The sequence below is a fragment of the Hippocampus bargibanti genome, linkage group LG05 (genome assembly GCF_051943395.1).
Source record: "Hippocampus bargibanti isolate YZ-2025 linkage group LG05, ASM5194339v1, whole genome shotgun sequence".
Taxonomy (NCBI): domain Eukaryota; kingdom Metazoa; phylum Chordata; class Actinopteri; order Syngnathiformes; family Syngnathidae; genus Hippocampus; species Hippocampus bargibanti.
Window position 1 is genome coordinate 6,859,958 of NC_142738.1, and position 22,637 is coordinate 6,882,594.

The 22,637-nt window shown below is 39.9% G+C and overlaps 3 protein-coding genes and 1 long non-coding RNA gene across 13 annotated transcripts in view; 3 read left to right on the forward strand and 1 right to left on the reverse strand.

Annotated features, from left to right (window-relative positions):
• bbs10 (Bardet-Biedl syndrome 10) overlaps window positions 1-6,926 on the reverse strand; it is a 10,883-nt gene extending 3,957 nt beyond the window's left edge. For 6 of the 10 annotated variants that reach the window (XR_016114940.1, XM_088996006.1, XM_088996007.1 and 3 more), the window contains exons 1-4: window positions 5,593-5,733; window positions 4,711-4,910; window positions 2,687-3,718; window positions 1,764-1,915 (exon numbers count right to left, since the gene is read on the reverse strand). Coding sequence is in view for 9 of the 10 variants with exons in the window: in XM_088996006.1 (XP_088852132.1) it covers window positions 1,764-1,915; window positions 2,687-3,718; window positions 4,711-4,901 (1,375 nt within the window). In the remaining variant the exon portion in view is untranslated. Of the gene's footprint in view, window positions 1-12; window positions 1,916-2,686; window positions 3,719-4,710; window positions 4,911-5,592; window positions 5,812-6,358; window positions 6,623-6,884 lie in introns of those variants that run through there. The other 4 variants (XM_088996002.1, XM_088996001.1, XM_088995999.1 and 1 more) reach the window with 4 other exon arrangements.
• LOC148897647 (synaptotagmin-1-like) lies at window positions 2,806-16,912 on the forward strand. The gene is made up of 10 exons (XM_088996008.1): window positions 2,806-2,936; window positions 6,916-7,022; window positions 9,576-9,740; window positions 11,011-11,180; window positions 11,322-11,435; window positions 12,147-12,314; window positions 13,370-13,537; window positions 14,538-14,655; window positions 15,189-15,322; window positions 15,888-16,912. Exons 1-10 carry the CDS (start codon window positions 2,929-2,931, stop codon window positions 16,089-16,091), a joined length of 1,356 nt encoding a protein of 451 aa, XP_088852134.1. The 5' UTR covers window positions 2,806-2,928; the 3' UTR covers window positions 16,092-16,912.
• A 91-nt stretch (window positions 16,913-17,003) lies between these two features.
• LOC148897648 (uncharacterized) lies at window positions 17,004-18,485 on the forward strand. Its single transcript, XR_016115057.1, has 3 exons — window positions 17,004-17,491; window positions 17,843-17,885; window positions 18,407-18,485. It is a non-coding gene; the product is annotated as an uncharacterized LOC148897648 (long non-coding RNA).
• Window positions 18,486-22,198: 3,713 nt separating this feature from the next.
• Window positions 22,199-22,637, forward strand: part of otogl (otogelin-like) — a 35,734-nt gene continuing 35,295 nt past the window's right edge. Inside the window, 1 exon segment of the mRNA XM_088995991.1 lies at window positions 22,199-22,552. Coding sequence (XP_088852117.1) covers window positions 22,229-22,552 — 324 coding nt within the window. The 5' untranslated portion in view covers window positions 22,199-22,228.

A 22,637-nucleotide genomic window follows, 5' to 3' on the forward strand; every position in this document is an offset into this window, starting at 1 on the left:
CTAAAGATAACACTGATTACATAAAAGAATGTGGGTAAATTTATGACTTATGTGTTGTTGCTTTATTTGCTCTGCGGTGGCCAGGGGAAGAGTGCAAGAAAAATGTGATAAGAAAGAGAAGTCCAAGGGAAAAGAAAATCCATAAGTCGCAGTGAATTACCAAAATATTGTAAACACTTGGGGCCAGTGGCAAGTTTAGTTTAAAGATTAAGCTTAGCTTTGATTGGTTATCCGTGATGATAGTGTAAGTGTATGACTTAAAGGACAACAGACACCATTTTTTTGTTTCTTAACTGACAGCAGAAAAACGTTTTATAGGATCTAAAATACCCAAAACACACAGGCTGATATTTTATGTCAAATGCAAAACACCAATAAAAATGAGTAAAAGTGTCCCAAAACTACTTCAAAATGACCCCGGAAATGGCGAGTTTAAGAAGGTCCCGCCCCCTTGTTTGTGACGCCACGCCAGGACGGCTTTGCCTTGCTCTAGAATAAAAACAATGGCTTCAGATTCGGAGAAGATGCTTTCTTGTTACTCATCCAGTTATGAATATGATTCAAATAGTTCTGAAGAGGAAAGCATAAATGTTTGCAATCGATTGAAGACGTACTTGCATATCAATTCGAGCCATCAGGACTCCAATGTGGCGTCCCAGAAAATTCACAAGATGGCGCCCAAGCTCCGTTGGAAATGGGCTGATTTGGCTGCTGGGAATTTGTGTCAACTAGTATCAAATAGTAGTCTTGGTGCAACACACAACGACTCACCATCCCGTTATTTATGTGTTTTCCTTCTAATTTCGGCATCAACACGAAATTTTCAGACCAAACAAAGTACCCAAAATGCATTGTGTGTCACTTTCTCAGTCAGGGGCATTCCAGACGTGACGTCACGTCAGCCATCGTCATCAACTCGAAGACAAGAATTCCTGAATATTCAGCGCGAGTCTTAAAAGATAAAATATAGCTATATGCGGTGGAATCTTTGTAAAATGCGCTCAGTGGAAGCCATTTGAAGTGATTTTACAAACTATGGACACAACTTATCCGGGGGCCTCGGTTCACCTTTAAGTCATTTTTCTTGGTGTTTTGCATTTGGCTAAAAATATGAGCCTGCGTGTTTTGCATGTTTTTTAAATGCTCTAAAACGTTTTTCTGATGTCAGTTAGGAAACAAAAGAAATGTGTCTGTTGTCCTTTCAGTAGAAAATAAAAACAAATAAAAATAAAAGACTATCTGAAGTTCCATATGAGATCAAAAACCTCAGTCTTCATCTTCAGAGGAATAGTTGGGTTTTGGCGATTTTGGTTGCAGTTTGGTAGAGATGTGCAGCACCGTGTCCACACGAAGGAGACTTTTGACACACTGCAGCACAGCCAATATGAGATGGTATTTACAGGAAACAGACTCAAGTCCTGATAAACAATATGGACCTGATTTAGCATCGATTTGACAATTTTTCTCACCGTGATTAGTTTGCCTAATCACCGGCTTCCGTAACAACCCGTCGGGCTGGAAAGGATTCTGACAAAAGTTCCCAACTTTTGTTTGAATCTGTAAGAAATCCCTTGGCTTGCTGGAGTGAATATGTCGGGGAAGATGGAGTAACGCTTCTGCCAAAAGCTTGCAAACGACAGCGACATCTTGAGAAACGGCGTGAAAGCGGCCATGTTCCAAGAGGGCGTGATGTAACAGAAACTCAAAAGTTCCGCCAACGGGTATGACGCACCCTGACGGAATGGAGGACGATTTTTTAACACCTGCACCGAGGGGCTCCCATGTTGTACGCAGCGTACGGATGACGTCCTGAATGGCGGCGATATATTGATCCGTTTGCCCTTCGCCCAAGCCGCAGATGATGATTCCGCAGGGCTGCATTACTTCGGTATTGCGAAACCCCATGTGAACGTATCTGTGGGAGGAGCAAGAATGGAATTGTGATCATCAAACCATGCAAAGGCACCATTGATATTATATTGACACAGTGGCGGACCGTCAAGGCCTGCAAAGCCTTCTCAAGATAGTGAAAGAAGGTTGTGTTCCTTATCAAGTGTTTAATGCTGAGGAAACCAGACGCTCCATTCCATCAAGCCATCAACGACCATCACAAAGGTAAATAAAACGACTTTATTATACAGTACAGTTTATTTCTTTAATTATAATACCATAGCACATTTATTACACATAAAATAAGGTATATTTTGTGTAATTTTAAGGCTTAGAAAATTAGAGAGTAGAAAAGTATGTTTTATGGGGACCTGAGAACGGATTATTCTAATTTTAATGGTTTCCTATGGGAAAACATTTTTTGGGATACACTTTTCGCCTTACACACTGTCTGGGAACCAATTAAGTTCGTAAGCCAAGGTATCACTGTAGTTGTAAAAAACAATTGAAAAAAATAAAAGAATGTATGTATATCTTTCATTATTTGTCAATGCTTTGATTGTCTCAATAAGGGTTGTGAAACATGGACTGCACTGTACTGTAGTTTAGTATTTCTTTCTTCAGAAGTTATTTACATGCTAACTGTACCCTCTAGTACAGTACATGACATGTAGTAAATCCCACCACACTTTTTTTTTACAGCGGCAGCTGCGGATTGATTCAGACCTAGCACTACTGAAGGCCTAAGAGAGACATTTAAGGCCTGCCACTGTATCACCATAAAATGCATTCTCACCGATACGCTCCCAGAAGCACCGGTCGACAAAATGCCAACGAAGCAACATTATCTGGTTGAATCCCCCGATAGTCCGAGACGGCGCTGACCCCACTTAAGTGAAGGAAAAGCGCCAGTTCTTCTTCATCGACGCACTCCACGACACACATCTCCGCCCGTGTCGCCAAAGCCAAGACAGCTTCTGATTGTTTGACGGCAGACAGTAGCAGGGAGACTCCGAGACTCTTCAGGGTGGCGAAGATATGATCCAGTGAGTTTTCCGCCCAGGCGCTAAAGTGCAAAATGTTCTTGGCGTGTGTTCCACTACCAATTTCTAGCATGTCACCCGCGTTTAGCCATTTTGGTTGAAGGCACATGGTAAAAACCACTGCTTTGACCGGATGCTTGTGATTGCCATGGTAGTGTGTGGCAAAGTCCCTGTGGATGATTAGTCCCTCAATCAAACGCGAACAAGTAACAGGAAAGCCAGATAGCGGCGTGCGTAGCGCAGGGAAATTGTCGTTTAAAAACTGGAGTGACGAGGAAGACGTATTGGATTTACAGCTATTGGAGTTAACGCTTGAGCTGCACTGAAAACTCCCGATTTTATCTGACGGACGACATTCGTCATTTTTACGGCTCCATTGACGCAACATTTTGCAAACTAGTTCGCCCATGAAGTCACAATGGGCGCAACCCAAACGAGTACGAAAAAAAGACGCTAATAACGTTTCAACGTGAATTCCATCCGGGTTGGGTGAGGATTGGAAGCTTGCAGTTAAATCTCCCGCTGACACGGTGAGTCCGTAAGGAGTCATTGCAAGTGCGATAAGATCATCCAGTTTATCCAAAGCGAAAGCCAGCATTTGGTCAGTCAGGCGCCTGGCAGCGGCTGACACGGATGCTTCCTTTGAGTTATTCATGTGCGATACATTTGGATCCCTTGAGGCTGCGGTGTAAATGGCGCGTAATAATGATGCCACAAGAAGGATAAATGATTTGGATCCATCCCCTGTTTTCCCGCTGTGCTTCCAGACGCACTCAACCATCATCCTAAAAATGAAAGAGAGGCAAATGGAGGGTGTCTTTAAAAATCGCTTTATAATTTCAATTCCCACTCCCTGGCCAAATTATTCACTGTAGGACTTCCCCGGACTTCTTCCTATAATACAGGTAACATCCGAGTTACGACCAGCGTGATTTACGACCACCTGTACTTACGACCACCAGACCTTTTTTTTTTTAAATTCTACGCCTGGCACCGCAACGCGCAAGGAGCCAGCAACGCGCAAGGAGCCAGCAACGCGCACTACAATTTTGGCCAGCCAGCATGTCACACACTCGCACAGCAATCTATTGTGTGACTACATTCAATACAGTAGTTATACAGTGCAGATACTTTCTTGGCAACATCTCCTGTTGTACTGTACACTGCTTTTTTCCTTCGGTGTCCGCCTGAGTTATACAGTAATAAAAATTGATAATATGAAATATAAACTGATAAAAACAACACTAAAAGTTATACAATTTATAAATGAACTGTAAGCAGTTTGGCATATAATCGTATTCAATAGAAAACGTTACTATCCTGTCGTGTAAACGTTACGTCGGACGTTTTCAATGGATTTCAACTGACGACCATTTGACTTACGACCATTTTGTGGGAACGGAACCCGGTCGTAACTTGGATGTTACCTGTATGTCGACCTATTTTTTTATTCATTTTTTAAAAACCAAAACAGTTAAAGAAACACGATTCTAGTTCTTTCTATGCTTGATCAATAGATAGGATTTTTGATGTTTATGAATTGTGCATTTTGTAGCAGACCAAAATACAGGACTACATATTGTGTTGAAAACAATATTTTCTATGTACCAAACATTAAACAAATAAAAGGGAGACTTGAAGTCAGCCAAAATATTTTCTAAAGGTCAGACATTGCCGAAAGGCATTCAATGCTCGTAAAAGTGAGTGTCATATCATACCACATCCTGAGGAAATCATGCATTTATTAATCTGACTGCTGGAAGGTCATTTGAGTTACCTGGCGAGTGGGTGGTCAAGTCGTAGTGCTGTAAGAATCTTTATCCCACTGCGGCTCAACATTGAATGTCCATTGTCTCTGGTGAAAAGCACCTGTCCTCCCTCAGGGCCGAAGGTGCGTAGGATGACAGCCTCCAGTGCACACACAGTCTGCAAGACATGTTTCTGGTGGAGGTGCTGCAATGGTGGCATTTCGAATCACTAGAAAAGAGGAATGACTGAAGGTTATTTGCAAAACAAATGCATTGTGTCCACACTGCTTAGGCCACACTGCTTAGGCCTACTTTGCATGTCCTCCCCAGATACTCCAGCCTCCTCCCAAATTCCAGAACTATAAATATGAGACTCTTAAGATTCTAAACTCTCTACAAGTGTGAATGTGACTGTTGGCTTTTTCTGTCCTGAAAATGACTGGTGAATGGTTTATCCAAACTGTTTGCAGAGCTAATCTTCTTTTCCCTTCAAGGGTTTGTGGCGTCACCGGTGCGCCACAGCGAATCAGTGTCCTAAGCATATTCAAGACAGGGACACGCGCTGTAGAAAATGGATGTATGGAAATACAACGGGTGACTTTGCACAGAGATATTTGTATATTGTTTTCATGGGTATCGTGTTCATGCATGCACGTTAATAATATTGCAAAACTAATTTGCCGAAATTATTAAAATAACGCTATTGTGTAACTTTTGCCTTATCCTGACGAGACGTGCCAGTTATGCTCAAAGCAAAACTGTTGAAATACACTCACTGGACTTCACGTGAGCTGAACGTGCTAAAACAGTTAATCGTTATTCTGAAAACTGTCAATTAACCCAAATAGGTTAACTTTTAGATCGACGAACACACCGTTAGCATTTAGTAGCTATCTCATATCCTGACATACCTGACGACAAGCGGCGATTCACGTCTTCTCATTTTGTTCCTTTGCCTGCTTCATCTTGTCAATGAATGACACTTTCTTTCCATCTCGACTACGGGAATATTTGATGAAATAAGCATGATAGCAACTCACCGTGAAGAAATCCAAAATAACCATTTGTATCCAGGAGACGGCGATTCTTCTCTTGTAAATACATATACAAAATGTCGGTAGAGAACTCGACTGCCACCAAGTGCTTGGCGGTATGAGTTGCATTTACAGTACAGTAGAGGGTACTGCATGATCGTGTTTCTTCCCGACATACATGTCGACATTTATGGTTTGTTTTAGTAGACTTTTAGTAAAGATGTGCTACATTTTAAATAGCGACACTACTGTTTTTCTTCTATGATATTATTTTCTAGTTAATATTAACTCAAGAGGAACTGTACAGAAGACATTTCCCTGACATTTATTTCAGTTATTATTCCTAGTTAACAATATCGCGAGATTTCTTTTAGAACTTCGGAAGGACAGCAGCTCATATATTTAGTTTTCCTAAACATTATTTTTCTTTTTCTCTTCCTTTCATTACTTTGCTGCTGTGAATTAGAAATGTCTCCAAAGTGAGACAAATAAAGGTCATACAGTATCATCATCCTCATCATCATCACTCAATGTATTCCCAAGATAACACAAAAAAGGCCTACAAAGTGTTTTTGAAGCTGCAGTGACCTTAACCATTGTCAAAAATGATTTAATTCATCCTTGAATCTATTTTGTGTGTCACCTTCAACGCCCGATTCTTTGTCTCTGTCTTTCTCGCCCTTCCGTACAGCATCTCACGCTCATTTCTGGTGTTTCAAGGTGAACGGACCCTGAGTCCGGAACCTGATCTCTCTCTGTTGCTGCAGAAACCACATCCGGAGTTTCTAAATCAGGCAGCTATTGTGTAAACAGAGGCAATCTCATGGCATCTATGCAGTGAGACGCTTGCACACAAAAACGTATATGGTCATTCGCTTAATCTGAATGTTAATGCACACTACTGCTGAACTTTCAGTATGCTAACTAGCTTTTAAAAAGCAGTGTCACTACACTGATAAATATTCAGGAGTGGTCGGATGAAGGTTGAACAGTGTGGATAAAGCAGAGAAAAATAGCCACTCTCCTACAAGACTTCTATTAACACTTTGAGATTCAATATGGACAAAGTTTACATTCAACACTATCACGTCTCATTCCTTATTCTGGCAGGTAAAACTTTCTAAGTGGCACAAAAAAAAGGATGTCAAATCATTGACTCTCTCACTTACCACATGCTTGTCTTCTGCCTGTCTTGTCCAGTTTTATCACCCTCTCTCCTCTTCCTCTCTGTTGGAGGAGGAGGGGAGGGGGAGAAGGGAGCACTTTTGAGTTTGGACATCGCTGCTGTGTGGACAGTCGGGAAATTGGTAGGTCTGTTTTTGACTCTGCTTTAAATGCTGAATGTTTTAAAATAATTTCCAAAATCTCAATTGCATTTAAAAACAGTAAGGTGTCTTGTAGACCCAAAAAGACTATATTATGCATTTTATGGTCGTCACTTTTTTTCAAATACCACAAATAAAAAAAAAACACCAAAACAAAACTAAGCTTAACATTTATCATTTAATATTTGGTTGAATTAGTGTAACATATTTGCGACATTGTGAGTTATAAGGGCATATATATATATATATATATATATATTTCTACATAATTCTTTGTTGTTGTGTAAATACCAATGTCCATGTGTTATTCATCTCTTGATCAGTGCAAAATAAGAATCAGAAGCAGAAAATCTTTATTCGTCCTACAATCGGGAAATTTGCAGTCCACAGCAACAATTTGAAAGGGGGATGGGGAGTGGGGGGGGGGAAATGATAGAAAACAAGATATTCTAAGCATAGTAAAATAAAAAAAAATGTCAACTGTATGCTGTAAATGTGCAAAACCGTTTTATAAAAAAACTGGACATAGTGCAAGTATCAAGAAAGGCATATTGGAATGGAGTCCACCTTTCAACCGATCCGACTTGGTATAACCTGCAACTCACCTGCAACCCGTACGAGGTTAACCTCTGTAGTTAAAATAAAACCAACAATAAGAGAAGCATAACTCTGCTGAATAAAAAGCTATTACTCAGGGATGACGGTGACCTTGACACAGAGCAGTCACCTCTGGAGCATTACACACACATGTCCTCACGCGCAATCCAACCTCTTTGCACCCCGTGTCACAGCTCGGTCAGTCTCCATCAAACTATGCCGTTAATGCCTGAACCTCAGAAAAAGGAGATGTCATCTGATACCGATGAGAAAATAGCATCAATTGATCAGCTGCATTTAGGTGGAGTATGTTTTGTGTGCAGAAAGATATGTATGAGTGGCCTATTTAAATATAATTAAAAGCCCCCGAAAATTCACAAAGCTGGACAAATCAGTCACAAAATATGGATTTTCTCCATTTGTTGTATGGTGTGCATATGCGCACTCAATGCTTAGAAATCGCCCTTTCAGCTGTCACTCAAAAATGTGCCTATGTGAGCAACACACACAATTTTAGTCAGTGTGAGTCACAAAATGCCAGTGTTGATAAAACAGGTAACTTCCCCTGAAATGACTGTCTCACACACACACACACACACACACACACACACACACACACACACACACACACACACACACACACACACACACACACACACACACACACACGCACGCACACACACACACACACACACACACACACACACACGCACACGCACACACACACACAATGAAAACTGATTTCACGGACGATGACACCGGTTGAAAGAGCTATTAAAGCATTAGCTAAGTAGCTAGCTAGCTACGTTTTCTGGAAGTGCCTCTGATGTGTTGGGCTGGATGTGGTGAGTTGGTTGACCCCAATGCGGCTACCAGCTAGCTGAAATGGAGGAAGGGGTGTTTAACACCGTCTCCACAGTTTACGATTTCATTGCTTTTTAGAGCATAAAAATCAACATAGATGAAACTGTTGCTTTAACCAATTACAGTTCGAGTTGGGAATCCAAGACCTGCTGGAAGGCCCTGGAAACGTCAGAGTTTTCACATACTATGATTAACTAGTCACATGATTGGCAAGTCACTAGCCAATCATAGTCTCACCAGTCGCTAGTGATAAGCGCATACTGGCCAGAGCTAGCATACTGTAACGGTAGCGAGCTGGATCAGCAAATATATTGTTGAGTTGATTTAATAACGGTTTTGTCAACTCACAATGGCTGAATGAGCAGAAGCAATGAATTTGGTTGCAGATAGACTGTTAAAGCCATTTTCAAGACCCACTTTTCAAGAATAGATGGACATCATGAACGGTTGGACAGCTCCGAAGCTAGCAAAAATAGCAAAGAATATTGCAATTTTACGAGGTTATAATTTATCCACGCGTTCATAATAAAAATTCCAAGTTTAAAGACAGTATTTTTTAAGTTTCTTCAAGTCACAAGTTATTTCCTGCCTAACGGCGTCCTGTAATGGACGTGTAGTAAATCAAAACACACTCCTCGCTGTGCATTGATTTAGACGTAGCACAACTGAAGGCTGAGGGTTGACATCGCCACTGATCTCATGTATTTATTAGTTTTACTCCCTGGTGATTTCTACTATCTTTGTGACTGCTTTATTTCCTGATAGTTGTCCATGTTAAGCGCTTTGTTACAGCTTCAGGTGTTGTTAAAGTGCTATGCATCAATATGTAAAGGTGCATATAAATGAAATGTATTATTATTATTATTATTATTATTATTATTATTATTATTATTATTATTATTGTATTTAGAAAAAAAATCACCTAAATCATTTTACACAGTTTATACAATTACTGTCACCCTTTAGCCATACTAAATCTCCAAATCATTAAAATGTGTCAATACAGCGAGATATTTTGATGCAGAGGATCTTTTAATTTTTGTTTTCTTTATGCTTGTTCCCCTTTTCTCCAAGGATGTCATTCTCAGCACCATCCAGAATACAACATGACGGGTATGCGCAAAGCGTTTCCAATCCTTCCAACGAGAGCTCCCCAACGGCCCAATGCCACAGAAAACCAAACATACTCTGCAGGGCAAAGTCCTGACAAGTTCATGAATGAGCCTCACAGAGTCCGGAGTGAGTAAAAGCAGTATCTGGTCCAACGTACATTGTGCTGAGACATGATATACGTATTGTGCAGAATTTCTTGGCCATCAAAAAACACTTTCAGAGTCCTTTGGAAATATTCAATTAGGTAGACTAGTGTCACAATCAATCAAATAATACAAGAGCTTTAACCAAATTTTGTCTCGGCAAAGATCATAACTACTCACTTTTGATTTAAGATAGCATAGAGATATTCATTTCACATGTTTATTGAATGTAGTTGTGGTTTGCCGCAGAGTACGACTGTACTGTGTCATGCTCAGATGGGAATCAAATATTGTGGCCAGCGATTGTCGTTACAGTGATACCTCGTCTTACGAACTTAATTGGTTCCCAGAAAGTGTGTGTAAGGCGAAAAGTGTGTCTTCCAAATATTAATTTCCCATCGGAAACCATTAAAAATGAGAATAATCCATTTCCACATCCCCATAAAAAATAATTTTCTACTAAATAAGCCTTAAAACTACACAAAATCTACCTTATTTTATGTATAATAAATGTGCTATTGTATTGCAATGAAATAAATAAACTGTCCTGCATAATAAAGTCATTTTATTTACCTTTGTAATGGTCGTTGATGTAGTTGCCTCTTGATGATATCCGAGTGAAGTTGCCGGGCTTTCGCTGCTTTTCATTAATCCAAATGAACAGAAGTTTTTCAAGCTCCTCTTTTGCCTGAGACCGTTACTTAGACAACACGGAAACACCCTTAGCCACACGTAGCAATGGTCGACTTAGCATACTGGTGCTCGGATGCTAAGTCACACAAACGCACACCTCGTTCGTGTTTATCAATGATCTACTTCTTCTGTTCCAGCGTAATTTTCTTTTCTGTCCTCTTCGGCTGAACACTAGCCTGTCATGGGGTCTTTTTCTGTCCCAAAAAAGCAAAAGTATCCACTCGATAACAAACCTTGTCTGCACTGAAAGAGAGTGGGTGTGGAAAAGTAGTCCGCCAGCCACGGTGGCGCTGTTCGACGGTGTGGTTTGGTGTTCTTCCGCCGAAAACTAGTCTGCCAGCCATTGTGGCGCTCCGTGTGTTTCCCGAAAACTAGTTTGTATGCCAAGATTATATTATTGCAAATTGAATGTTTGCCAGGCGAAAAGTTTGTTAGCTAAAGCGTTCATAGCCGAGGTAACACTATATTATGATATGGTGAATTCCTTTTTTGCATGTTTAAAAAAAAAACTGTTTTTAAGTTTATTTGTATTTAACGAGCATCCGTATATTCTTTTGCAGCGTCATCATGGGCCATTGCAGCCGTTTGCTTTGTCAGTGTGTGTGTCTTGCTCTCCTTCGGCGTATGCGCCTGGAAAAAATGTCTGCCAAAGGACAAGGACAAGAAAAAAGGAAGAGAGAAGAGCAAGGCTAGAGATTTTAACACGGAAAATGATAGTCGTTCCAAAGAGGTACACTTCATGTAGCCTAACGTCAGGATTTGCAATTTTGTGTTTGCGTTGCCCATCACTCATTTATTTTCTTTGCTGCTGTCCGGATGTGTAAACCTGAGACATTATCTAGCCTCGCATGTTCATTGTGTGTGTGTACAGCCACTAAAAGTTGAAATGAAGAAGGAAACAGAGTTGTCAGACATCCAGCCAAAAGAGGATGAAAAACTGGGCAGATTGCATTTCACACTGGACTACAACTTCACCGATAATCTGGTGAGAGTGCTGCCAAATCCCAAATGTCAATTACAGTGAGACCTCAATTTACGAACTTAATTGGTTCCCAGACAAAGTGTGTAAGGCGAAAAGTGTGTATCTAAAAAAAAATCCCATAGGAAACCATTAAAATGGGAATAATCCGTTCCCGGGTTTCCATAAAAAATACTTTTCAACTAAATAAGCCTTAAAACTACACACAACATACCTTATTCTATGTATAATAAATGTGCTATTGTATTGTAATGAAAGAAACACACTGCATTGTATCATAAAGTCACTTTATTTACATCATTTATGGCTTGATGGAATGGCGTTGGAGGTCGAAGGTCAAAGGGAGTTGCTATTTGGAAAGAGGCGCATTACATGAGGACTGTAATTAAAGAAATAAACTGTGCTGTAAAATAGTTTTATTTACCTTTTTGATGGTCGTTGATGGCTTATGAAAGGAGAGTCACCTTCCATAAGGACTGTTGGTAACTTAACCTCTGGTGCTGTTCGGTTGTGTGCTTCCGCCAAAGATCACTCCGCCAGCCGTGGTGGGTGTGTATTATGAAAATAGTGCTTATTATAAGGTTTAATTTTCATAAATTTGACAGTTGTAAGACAAAAAGTTTGTAAGACAAAAAGTTTGTAAGATAAGGTGTTTGTAAGTTGAGGTCTCACTGTAACAATAACTTTTTTTTTAATATTCTCTGCTCTCCCTGCCAGCTCGTGGTGGGCATTTTACAGGCCGCCGGGCTTCCTGCCATGGATGTGGGTGGTAGCTCAGACCCTTACGTTAAAGTCTATCTACTCCCAGACAAAAAGAAAAAGTTTGAAACCAAAGTTCACAGAAAGACTCTGGAACCCAACTTCAATGAGACGTTCACATTTAAGGTGATTTTTTTCCCCCTATTGTTTTTTCCATGCTGAACTGTTGATAGAGATTAGACAGAATAAGAAGTTATCATATTTAAAAGTTTCATGCTGTTATATGCTTAGTCAACATGTGTGACTGAATACACAATTGAAGCACAGACAACCTGGGGTCAATCAGGTCAACAGACACAGCAAGTTAAACTGTCAGCTTCATCTAGGAGATCTGGACAGCCTTGGACAGAATTTAGGACTTGTGATACTTCTTTATCACCGAAGCAATTTACGACTTAAAACTCCTTCACAGGAAGAGCTCATTAGCCAGGTTACAAATTTATCAGCTCACGGAAAAGACAATGTTTTATTGCTTACAGCTGTTGGGGCTCAGAACGTTCCAGGGGCGTGGTATTCTAAGCAAGAAAACTATGTTTTACTAATGTATCACTTAAACTTGCATATACTCTCAATAAATAGCATGGCAGAGGGCTGCAGAATTCAGACAGACGTCTGTCATGAATGACTACGTTTCCTGCCGGCAGTAAACTGGGTCCGAGCCTTCGTCCACGGTGTCTGATCAAAACATCTCTGACAACTGTACAGTGGGACTTATAGTTACAGGTCCCGAAACAATTCCGCACATCTATAAACCAACGGAACATAGACATTTTAATGGGTTGTCCTTCCATGAACTGAAAGATTTGTAACCTGGTTAATGAGCTCTTCCTGTGAAGGAGTGTACCAAGTCCTAAATTCCGCCCAAAGGATCCCCTACCTGAGCATGACAGTTTAACAGGCTGTGTCTGTTCACTTCATAAAGATCCCAGATTTTCTGTGCTTCCATTGTGGGCCTTGTGTTCGGCCCACTAAGCATACAACAGCATGAAACTTTTCAATATGATTATTTCTATTCTGTCTATTCTCTATCATCCACACATATCCTATGAAGCAGAAACGCTTACCACTGTGCTCAATAAGTTAATGTTGTCCTGTATGAAAACATAATTTCTTCTATAGTCCTGTTCTTTCATCATCATTAGTACTCTTGTGTGGTGTTATCATCACAAAAAAATGAATAGGTAGCGTACACGGAGCTTGGCGGCAAGACGCTGGTGATGACGGTGTATGATTTTGATCGCTTCTCCAAGCATGATGCCATCGGGGTAGTGAAGATCCCGATGAGCAGCGTGGACTTTAGCCAGTCGCTACAGGAGTGGCGGGATCTGGGGAAGGCTGAGAAAGAGGAGGTGGGTGACAAGATATGATATGAGTTAATGTCACTTGCGCCAGCGTTCACTCAACCCGGAATTCACTCAAATAGATAGAAAGTTAGCTAGCGAATAGAAATAATAGTAACAATTATACATTTCATTTCTAATAACCATTTGTGCTCACAATCGTTCCCAGAGATAATTTGAAGTGTCCAAGCAACCGACTGTGCATGTTTTTGGAGTGTGGGAGGAAGCCAGAGTACCCGGAGAAAACCCAGGCAGGCTGCTACTTATGCACATGATCACCATTTTAACTCATTCACTGCCCGAATTTATGCGTGAATTGAAAATATGACGTGGAACGCCATTCCCGAATTGTTTTGGGTTTTGGTGTTTCTTGCGGGGGAGGGGGGGGGTGCCGATAAAGCGCTGGTCAAACCTCTGGCAGTGTTTTTTTTTCCTTTCCGCGAGGGCAGCATTTGCCTTTTGTCCATGTTAGCGCTTTGTTTCAGCTTCAGCTGTTGTTAAAGCGCTATATAAAGCTACGTGTATATGTATGTATTCTATTGTATTTTGTACAGCCGCCCCTATTTGAAGCGCAGATAACTCCAGACCCATATAACTTAGGAATTATTATTTTTTTTTTCTGATGAAGGAAGAGAGTCTAAGTTTTCTTACGCTGCATTGAATATTTATGTTGTCCTAAAACTCAATATTCTGTGAGTCCTGCAATTTGAGTGAAAATGACAAAAGCCCTGGCACTGGTGTGGACAGATTTTTGCGCATCGTCTGGCAGTGAATGAGTTAACCAGGCTGTCACTCCAAAATTCAAAATGGCTGTATTCAAGCTTCTAAAGGACAGTTTGTAAATTCACAAACTGAATTCCTGCTCAAGTGTTTTGTCTCCTCTTGAAGGCTGAAGTCAAATATACTTTCACCTTAGGGATAATTTCTTATTTGATTGTTGACCATACGTAGCCATGAGAGGTTCATTGTTTCCCAAAATTATGATTCATTTTTCTTTTCTGTTTGTCAGAGTGAGCGGCTGGGAGATATTTGTTTGTCCTTGAGGTATGTTCCGCCAGCAGGGAAATTGACTGTTGTGATTCTGGAGGCCAAAAACCTGAAGAAAATGGATGTGGGTGGATTATCAGGTGAGTCAAATTTCTCAAATCTCAAGAGATGTTCATTTTTAAGTGAAACACTACCAATTGAGACTCTTGCTAAATGTGTATGTGGAACAGTCGCGGTTTGGAATTGAAGCGTATTTACGTGGGAGAGGAGATGTAATACAATCTCTTTTCGTCAATGAATGCTACAGCTTTGTTTTTGCTTTCAAAACTTGGCTTGTAGCAGACCTGCACATTCCACCATGACGTCCCTGATCCACTGGTGAAAAGGATCTCCTCTTTAATCTAGAACTGCTTCATGTAACAAAGAGTGCAGAAAGTGTTTAAGATTTGAATGACTCTGTATCTTTTCTGTTGTGTCACTTTATTTTATTGATTTTTTGTTTTTGACTTCAAGATGGTGCCACGAGAGTGGCTGACTTTACAGCAGCTCCTGTATTTTGTTTTTGCTGCTGTGAAATGTAAATTACTCCACTATGAGACAAATAAAAGCTCATCTAATCTAAATGAAATCTAAATGAACAATCTCCATTGACTGTTCCCGTTCTTCCCATCAGACCCTTACGTGAAGCTCCACTTGATGCTGAATGGGAAAAGACTCAAGAAAAAGAAAACCACCATCAAGAAGAACACTTTGAACCCTTACTATAATGAGTCATTCAGCTTTGAAGTGTCGTGTGAACAGATCGAGGTACGTACAGGCACACCTACTATATTATTTTTCATTATGACGCAGTATGCTGAGCCTCTTGTGTAATCTATGAGCTAAATATTGAGAGACGACCATTGCAATGCATTTCTACATCCACAACAAACTCCTTGTGTCACAATGGGGTCAATTTAGCTCCACCGCACCGTTCATGTATGCATACGGCAACCAATGTACAGATGCTTCACTACTTACGAACATTCGAGTTACGAACAACGGTAGATACGAAAATTTTACTCGTAACATATATAGTATTCTCTCCAGTTGTGCATGTACATATATTTATACAGCATATATTTTATTAAATGTTTATTTTTTAGGACAAACCAATAAAGGTTACTTATACAAGCCTTAAACATACTTATATAAACCTTAAAAATACGTGTATATAAGCCTTAAACATACATTCCATACAAAATATAGCATGGCAACTTATGAACAAATTCACCTTACAAACGACCGTTCGGAACGAATCTTGTTCGTAAATTGGGGAGCGTCTGTATTAATTCATTGTTTCTTGTGTGTGTATATTAAACCACATCTCCAGAAGGTGCAGATAGCAGTGACCGTGTTGGACTATGACAAGATTGGAAAAAACGACGCCATCGGAAAAGTGCTGCTGGGAGGAAGCGTCGCTGGAACAGAGCAACATCATTGGTCGGATATGCTTGCCAATCCGAGGCGACCAATCGCACAGTGGCACAGCCTTCAACCGCAGGATGACAGTAATGCCCTGATTGCAAAGAAATGAGGGATATGAAACGACTACGCCAATGTTATGTCAGATTTCTTCACTCTATATATCTAACATGGGCATTAAAGTCGATCAAAATTGAAAATGAGCGGGCTGCAGGTATAACTACAGTGTAACCTAACAACCCACTCAGTTATTGTTCAAACTTTTATGAATTCATATTTTCAAATGGAAACAGAAATGATGAATTTTGGTGTGAACCTGTTACACTTGTAAAGTATGAAAGTATAAATAAAATAGTATGAAAGTATGAAATAAAATAGAAACATTAACTCATTCACTGCCAGACATGCAAAAATGTGTCCACTCCAGTGCCAGGGCTTTTGTCATTGTCACTCTAATTCCAGGACCCACAAAATATTGAGTTTTAGGTCTACATAAATATTCAATGCAGCGTGAGAAACCTTATACTGTCTTCTTTCATCAGAAAAAAATTATGTGGGTCTGGAGTTATATGACCTTGAAATGAGGGCGGCTGTGCAAAATACAATGCAATACATACATATTGGTTTATATAGCTCTTTAACAACAGCTGAAGATGGAACAAAGCGCTAACATGGAAAAATGCTGCCCACTCGTGGACAAGAAAAAAACAAGCCAGTGCTTTATTGGCTCCAAAGCAAGAAAAAACAAAACCCGAACAAATTCGAATCGTGCTCTATGTCATATTTTCAATTCCTCAGGAAATTCGTGATTGGCAGTGAATGAGTTAAAATGTATTTTAAAATATGACATTCTTACACCCTTAAAGAAATTGATCGCTGCACAGAATGTTAATGCAATAAAAGGCTTCACTGGACCAAAATTCTGTGGGATGGATGGATTGATGGATGGATGGATGGATGGATGGATGGATGGATGGATGGATGGATGGATGGATGGATGGATGGATGGATGGATGGATGGGTGGATAGATAGATGGATGGATAGATAGATAGATAGATAGATAGATAGATAGATAGATAGATAGATAGATAGATAGATAGATAGATAGATAGATAGATAGATAGATAGATAGATAGATAGATAGATAGATAGATAGATAGATAGATAGATAGATAGATACACTACCTATGAAAAACTAAAAATACGCCAAATACGTCAGGTTGTTTTGCAAAAGTATGTGGAAAAAAACAGAATTTTTAAGCTAATTTGGGCTTGTCACCTGTTGAGTCGCCTTGTGACGTCACCAGGTAGTTCGTATTCACTTCCCCTCCTACTTGCAGCCGACTGTCTTGCCATCCAATTCATGGTTTTAAGGGGGAGTTGTGGGCCACCCGGGTCCAAATATCCTCCCTAGAGCAGTTACATGTACCTGATTCTGAGATGAGCCGAGATGAAACGGATTGTTGTCATGTTCACTTTCTCCCACCTGCTCCTCCTCCTTCTTGTGGAGGGTGAGTGAGCGATCTCTTCATCACGAACTTTAAAATCGTGTGTTGTATATATGTGTTTATTTATGTATGTATTTATGTATGTATGTATTTATTCATTCAACTATACAACGTTTCCTCTGTTTACGATATACCGTGAAAAACGGGGTGTCGTAACTTCCCGACCAACGAGCAATAAACTACTGTCGTGTCAGCATCAGCCTTAGGACTGTGTTGTCATTTGTCGATCACGGCACACTCATTCATTCCTGCCGTTTTTCATTTAATTGTACAACATCTAAAGAATAAAATGAACAACATACGATATCTTAAAACACGTTTTTTCTGTTTTCTTATCGTCGCCTGGTGTGCCAGGAGCCCAGAATCGACCATCAGTTTCAGAAGCAAAGCTACAAAGGTAATTGAATAGTTTTTTTAACTGCAAAATGGGGCGGATTCTGGCTTTCACTCTATATATAGTTTTTTATGTGTTATTTCTCTTTTTTCTCATTTTGGTGAGATTTTTTTTTTGCTTTCCTCAATGAAAATGCTGTCATACACCCCAGCTCTACACCGCTGTACTACTCACAACATCATGTCAGATTGCTACCCAAAATAATATATATTTCTATGGGACATTTAAGAAACAAGGCAATTCAAGAACACAAAGCATAGAAGCAAAACAATATAAATAAAACATTACAGTCAAATGTGCTTTTCTTCAAGTGATCCGCTCAAACAAACATTTTTGAAGGAGAGCACAAAAATAAAGATATTATTAGACATGTGAGAAAAGTGACGCTGCAGAGTGAGCTTAAATGTAATTTGCAAAAAGCCGGGAGCAGATACAAAGGTCTTTATTTCAGTCCAAGATAAGTGAAAAGTGTGTTTCCGCTAGTGTGTGTGCTTGTGTGTGCTTGTGTGTGCTTATGCATCCAGGCGGTCTAATGCACTTCGAAGGAAACGGGATCTCCTGTGGGATGAGTTTGGTACACTACACGGAACAGAACCAGAGCAGGTCAGGAAAAAAACCCTCACTTAACTGGCATACAAGGCTTCCTTTGTACACAGTTTAACACACATTTACAAATTCTTGGTGAGACACTATCAATTTCAGAGATGTCATTTTCTATCAAAGTTAAATGAAGAGGAAATGTCACGATGCTGTGTAAATGTCTAGCTGTTATTTCAACTGTTTATAAAAAAGTCCATTATGGGAAATTTAGCTTTTGCTATAATAAGCTTGATGCACATATTGCTGTATTACAGTTTGGCTGTGTTTTATATACCCCTCACTGGCAAATAAACTACAAAAATTCATTTTAAGCAGTGATTCTCAAAAATTGGAAAATGTGATTCTCCCGCTAGGGGTATGTGCACACCTGCCAATGTCTGAGTTCTGAGTTTAGCAATCTCGTGTTTTGAATAAACATTGGGTATTTACTACTGTGATGATTTTAGACTTAATTGGAAACTGTAATTTTCATTAATAAAACCAGATCCCGGAATGTGATAAAGAAAACCGTCCTCATATACGGCAAAACCGGAGTAGTTGGAAGGTATGCATTATGTGGATGAATCACTGAATAAAGTATTCAAATTTAAACAAAATCTTATATAACAAATCCTCTGTCGCATTTTCATTTAACACTTTACTACCATATTTTAATCATGGTCATCATGTTATATTCCGTGAAGTGGTTCTTGATGTACACATTTTTATCGGCACTAATTTTAATCATGAACCAGACATACAGACCTCTGCACAACTATACAGCCAGAGAATCCTCATCAGGTGAGCACCGTGCTGGTTTGAAAATTCAAGATGTTGATGACAAAGATGTCATAGGAAGTAAGCTAACCATGCTTTTTTTTTTAACTCCTTCGCCAGAGGATTGCGACTGCCTTAATGGTGGCTGGTGTCAAGATGATGGCATGTGTGACTGTACCCAGTTCCAAGCGCTAGGAAACCGCTGCCAAATTGGTGAGAAAGATTATTGGAAAAATAACACCCATCATCAATAAGTGAATTACCGTATTTTCCGGTGTATAAGGCACACCGGAGTGTAAGGCGCACCTTCAATGAATGAAAAAAGTTTTGCAATTACAGTGATACCTCAGCTTATGAACGCTTTAGCTTGTGAACTTTTTGCCTCACGAACATTAAATTCCTGAGCATATAGTCTTGGCTGACATACTAGTTTTCGGCGGACAAACCAAACCACATGGAGCGCTACGGTGGCTGGTGGAGTAGTTTTCGGCGGAGGAACACCAAACCACACAGTCGAACAGCGCCACAGTGGCTGGCGGACTAGTTTTCGTCACCCCCTTTGAGTGCGGACATGGTTTGTTATCGAGGATATTTTTGCTGTTATGGGACCGAAAAAGACCCCATCACAGGCTGGTGTTAAGCCGAAGAGGACACAAAAGAAAATTACGGTTGAGCAGAAGAAGGAGATCATCGAAAAACACGAACAAGGTGTGCGTTTGTGTGACTTAGCGTCCCAGTACCATTACGCTAAGACGACCATTACATCCTTAAGATCTTAAGATCCATCCTTAAGAACAAGGAAGCTATTAAGGGTGTTTCTGTGTTGTCTAAGCAACGGTCTCAGGTAATAGAAGAGGTTGAAAAACTTCAGTTCATTTGGATTAATGAAAAGCAGCTAGCAGGGGACAGTGTGAGTGAGGGTATTATTGCAGAGAAAGCACGGCAACTTCACTCGGATATCATAAAGAGGCTACCTGGAAATTCGTCATCCATTGACAACTACCATCACAAGGTAAATAAAATGACTTTATTATACCGTACAGTTTATTTCTTTCATTACAATACAGGTGCACATTTAACATAAATACATACATAAAATAAGGTATATTTTGTGTAGTTTTAAGGCTTATTTCGTAGAAAATTGTGTTTTATGGGGATCTCGGAACGGATTCTTCTCATTTTAATGGTTTCTTATGGGAAATAAATGTTTGGAAGACGAACTTTTCACTTTACACACACTTTCTGGGAACCAATTAAGTTTCTAAGCTGAGGTATCAGTGTATAATATATGAATACATAAAGGGTTTCCATTTATAACGCACACCACATTATAAGGCTCTCCAGTAAAGGCTGGGATTACGCACTCCTGATCTACAGGGGGACATGGAGTGGGTGGCTGCTGACAGTAGTCGCGAGACCTGTTGTAGCTCAATATTACATCACATATAAGGCACATCTGAGTATAAGGCGCAGGGTCATCTTTCGAAGAAAATCAAGGCTTTTGGGTGCACCTTATACACTGGAAAATACGGTATTTGTTGGTTAAATCTGAACTCCACAAATAAAATAAAAACAACTGGACTGTTTGATAAAGGCTTATCAAAGTTATTCCATATGTTGTCGACTGAAGAAGTCGGTAATGAGTATGTTTCCATGTTATTGTATGCATGCTGTACTCCCTGGTTATTTAGCAGGTATTCATGAAAGATGTATGCATAATTAATTTTAGAATTAATTTCCACAGATCAGTTGCTCTCTATCCCACACACAGCAGAAAATATGTAATGAGGCCATTTTAAATCCAAATTATCATACAATCACAAGTTGTAAGGAGATACGGCACGAGGCTTTACCAGTGCTTTTTTTTCTTTTCCAAAGCCCGTTTCAGCATTGCCGGTTATTTCATGAGATAAAGCCAGAAGCTCAGGCAGCTGAACACGTCAAGATAGAGTATGTTTTATCAATTCATTTGCTAATAAATCGTATCATATGTAAAGTGTAAAGTGGTTTTTGCTAAAAAGACAAGATGATTTACTTTATCCACTATCGGATCCCCTTAAATGTCAATATTGTCAGCTGTCGAGATTCAACAAACTGTGAAGAGTGTTTAAGTCAGGGTGTCAAAGTCATTTTTTGCCGCGGGCCACATTGTAGTTATGGTTTCCTCTCGAGGGCCGTTATGAATTTAGGGAACCCATTAGAATGTTTAAATCCCTTCAAATATTACATATAGAGCACACAGCAAATTAATGAATAACTCGTTTTCAAATCTGAAGTCAAGAATAATGACTTTAATTGTGGTTGACATCCAAAAATCTGAAATTTTGGCTCAGATTTTAGTAATGATCATGGAATTTAACAAGTTTGATTTGCTTTCGCGGGCCGAAAAAAATGATGTGGCGGGCCGGATTTGGCCCGCGGGCCTTGACTTTGACACCTGTGGTTTAAGGTGATAAGGGGGGCTAGGAGGAATCATCTTTAACTCATTTACTGCCATTCCCGAATTTGTTTGTTTTTTTTTTCTTGCGGGCGGGGGCGGGGGTGCGTTTAAAGCTTCGGTCAGACCTCTGGCAATGTTGGATTGGATTGGATTTGCCTTTATTATTCTCACAGTGGAGAAATTTACATTTCACAGCAGCAAAGTGATGAAAGGAATGAAAGTAGAAAAACAAAATACATGAGCTGATGGAAAGGCAGCCACTCTCGCGGCGCCGTCTTGAAGTCAAAAGAACAAAAAAAAAACTAAGTAACAAACCCACTTTCAATGCGGATAGCTCTACAACCAAGTAATCTCGAAATAAACCTGCCGCTGGTCAGATCTCTAGAAATGTTTCCCCCCCATTTCAAGCTCATATAACTCTAGACCCATATAATTTAGGAATTAACTTTTTCTATGATGAAAGAAGAGAGTCTAAGATTTCTAACACCGAATTGAATTTTTATTTAGTCCTACAACTCAATATTCTTTGGGTCCTGCAATTTGAGTGAAAATGACAAAAACCCTGGCACCGGAGTGGTCACATATGTGCACATCATCTGGCAGTGAATGGGTTAAAGACAAAATGATGACATCTAATGCTCAAAGTGAGAAGGTTTTCATGTTATTTTGTATTTATTGGCTGAATGTATGTCTCCAAAACCACATACGGATACACCTAGTACCCAACCAGGGTCAAGACAGAGATGGGATCTGCAGATCCTGGGGTCAGCATCACTATGAAACGTTTGATGGGATCTACTTCTACTTTCCTGGGACGTGTTCCTACATCTTGGCACAGGACTGTCACTCTGTAACACCACAGTACACTGTGTGGGTAAGAGAAAGCACACTGAACACCCCCCCCCCCCAAAGTCTTTAACATAGACTTTTGAATGGCTTATTTCTAATTTATTTAATGT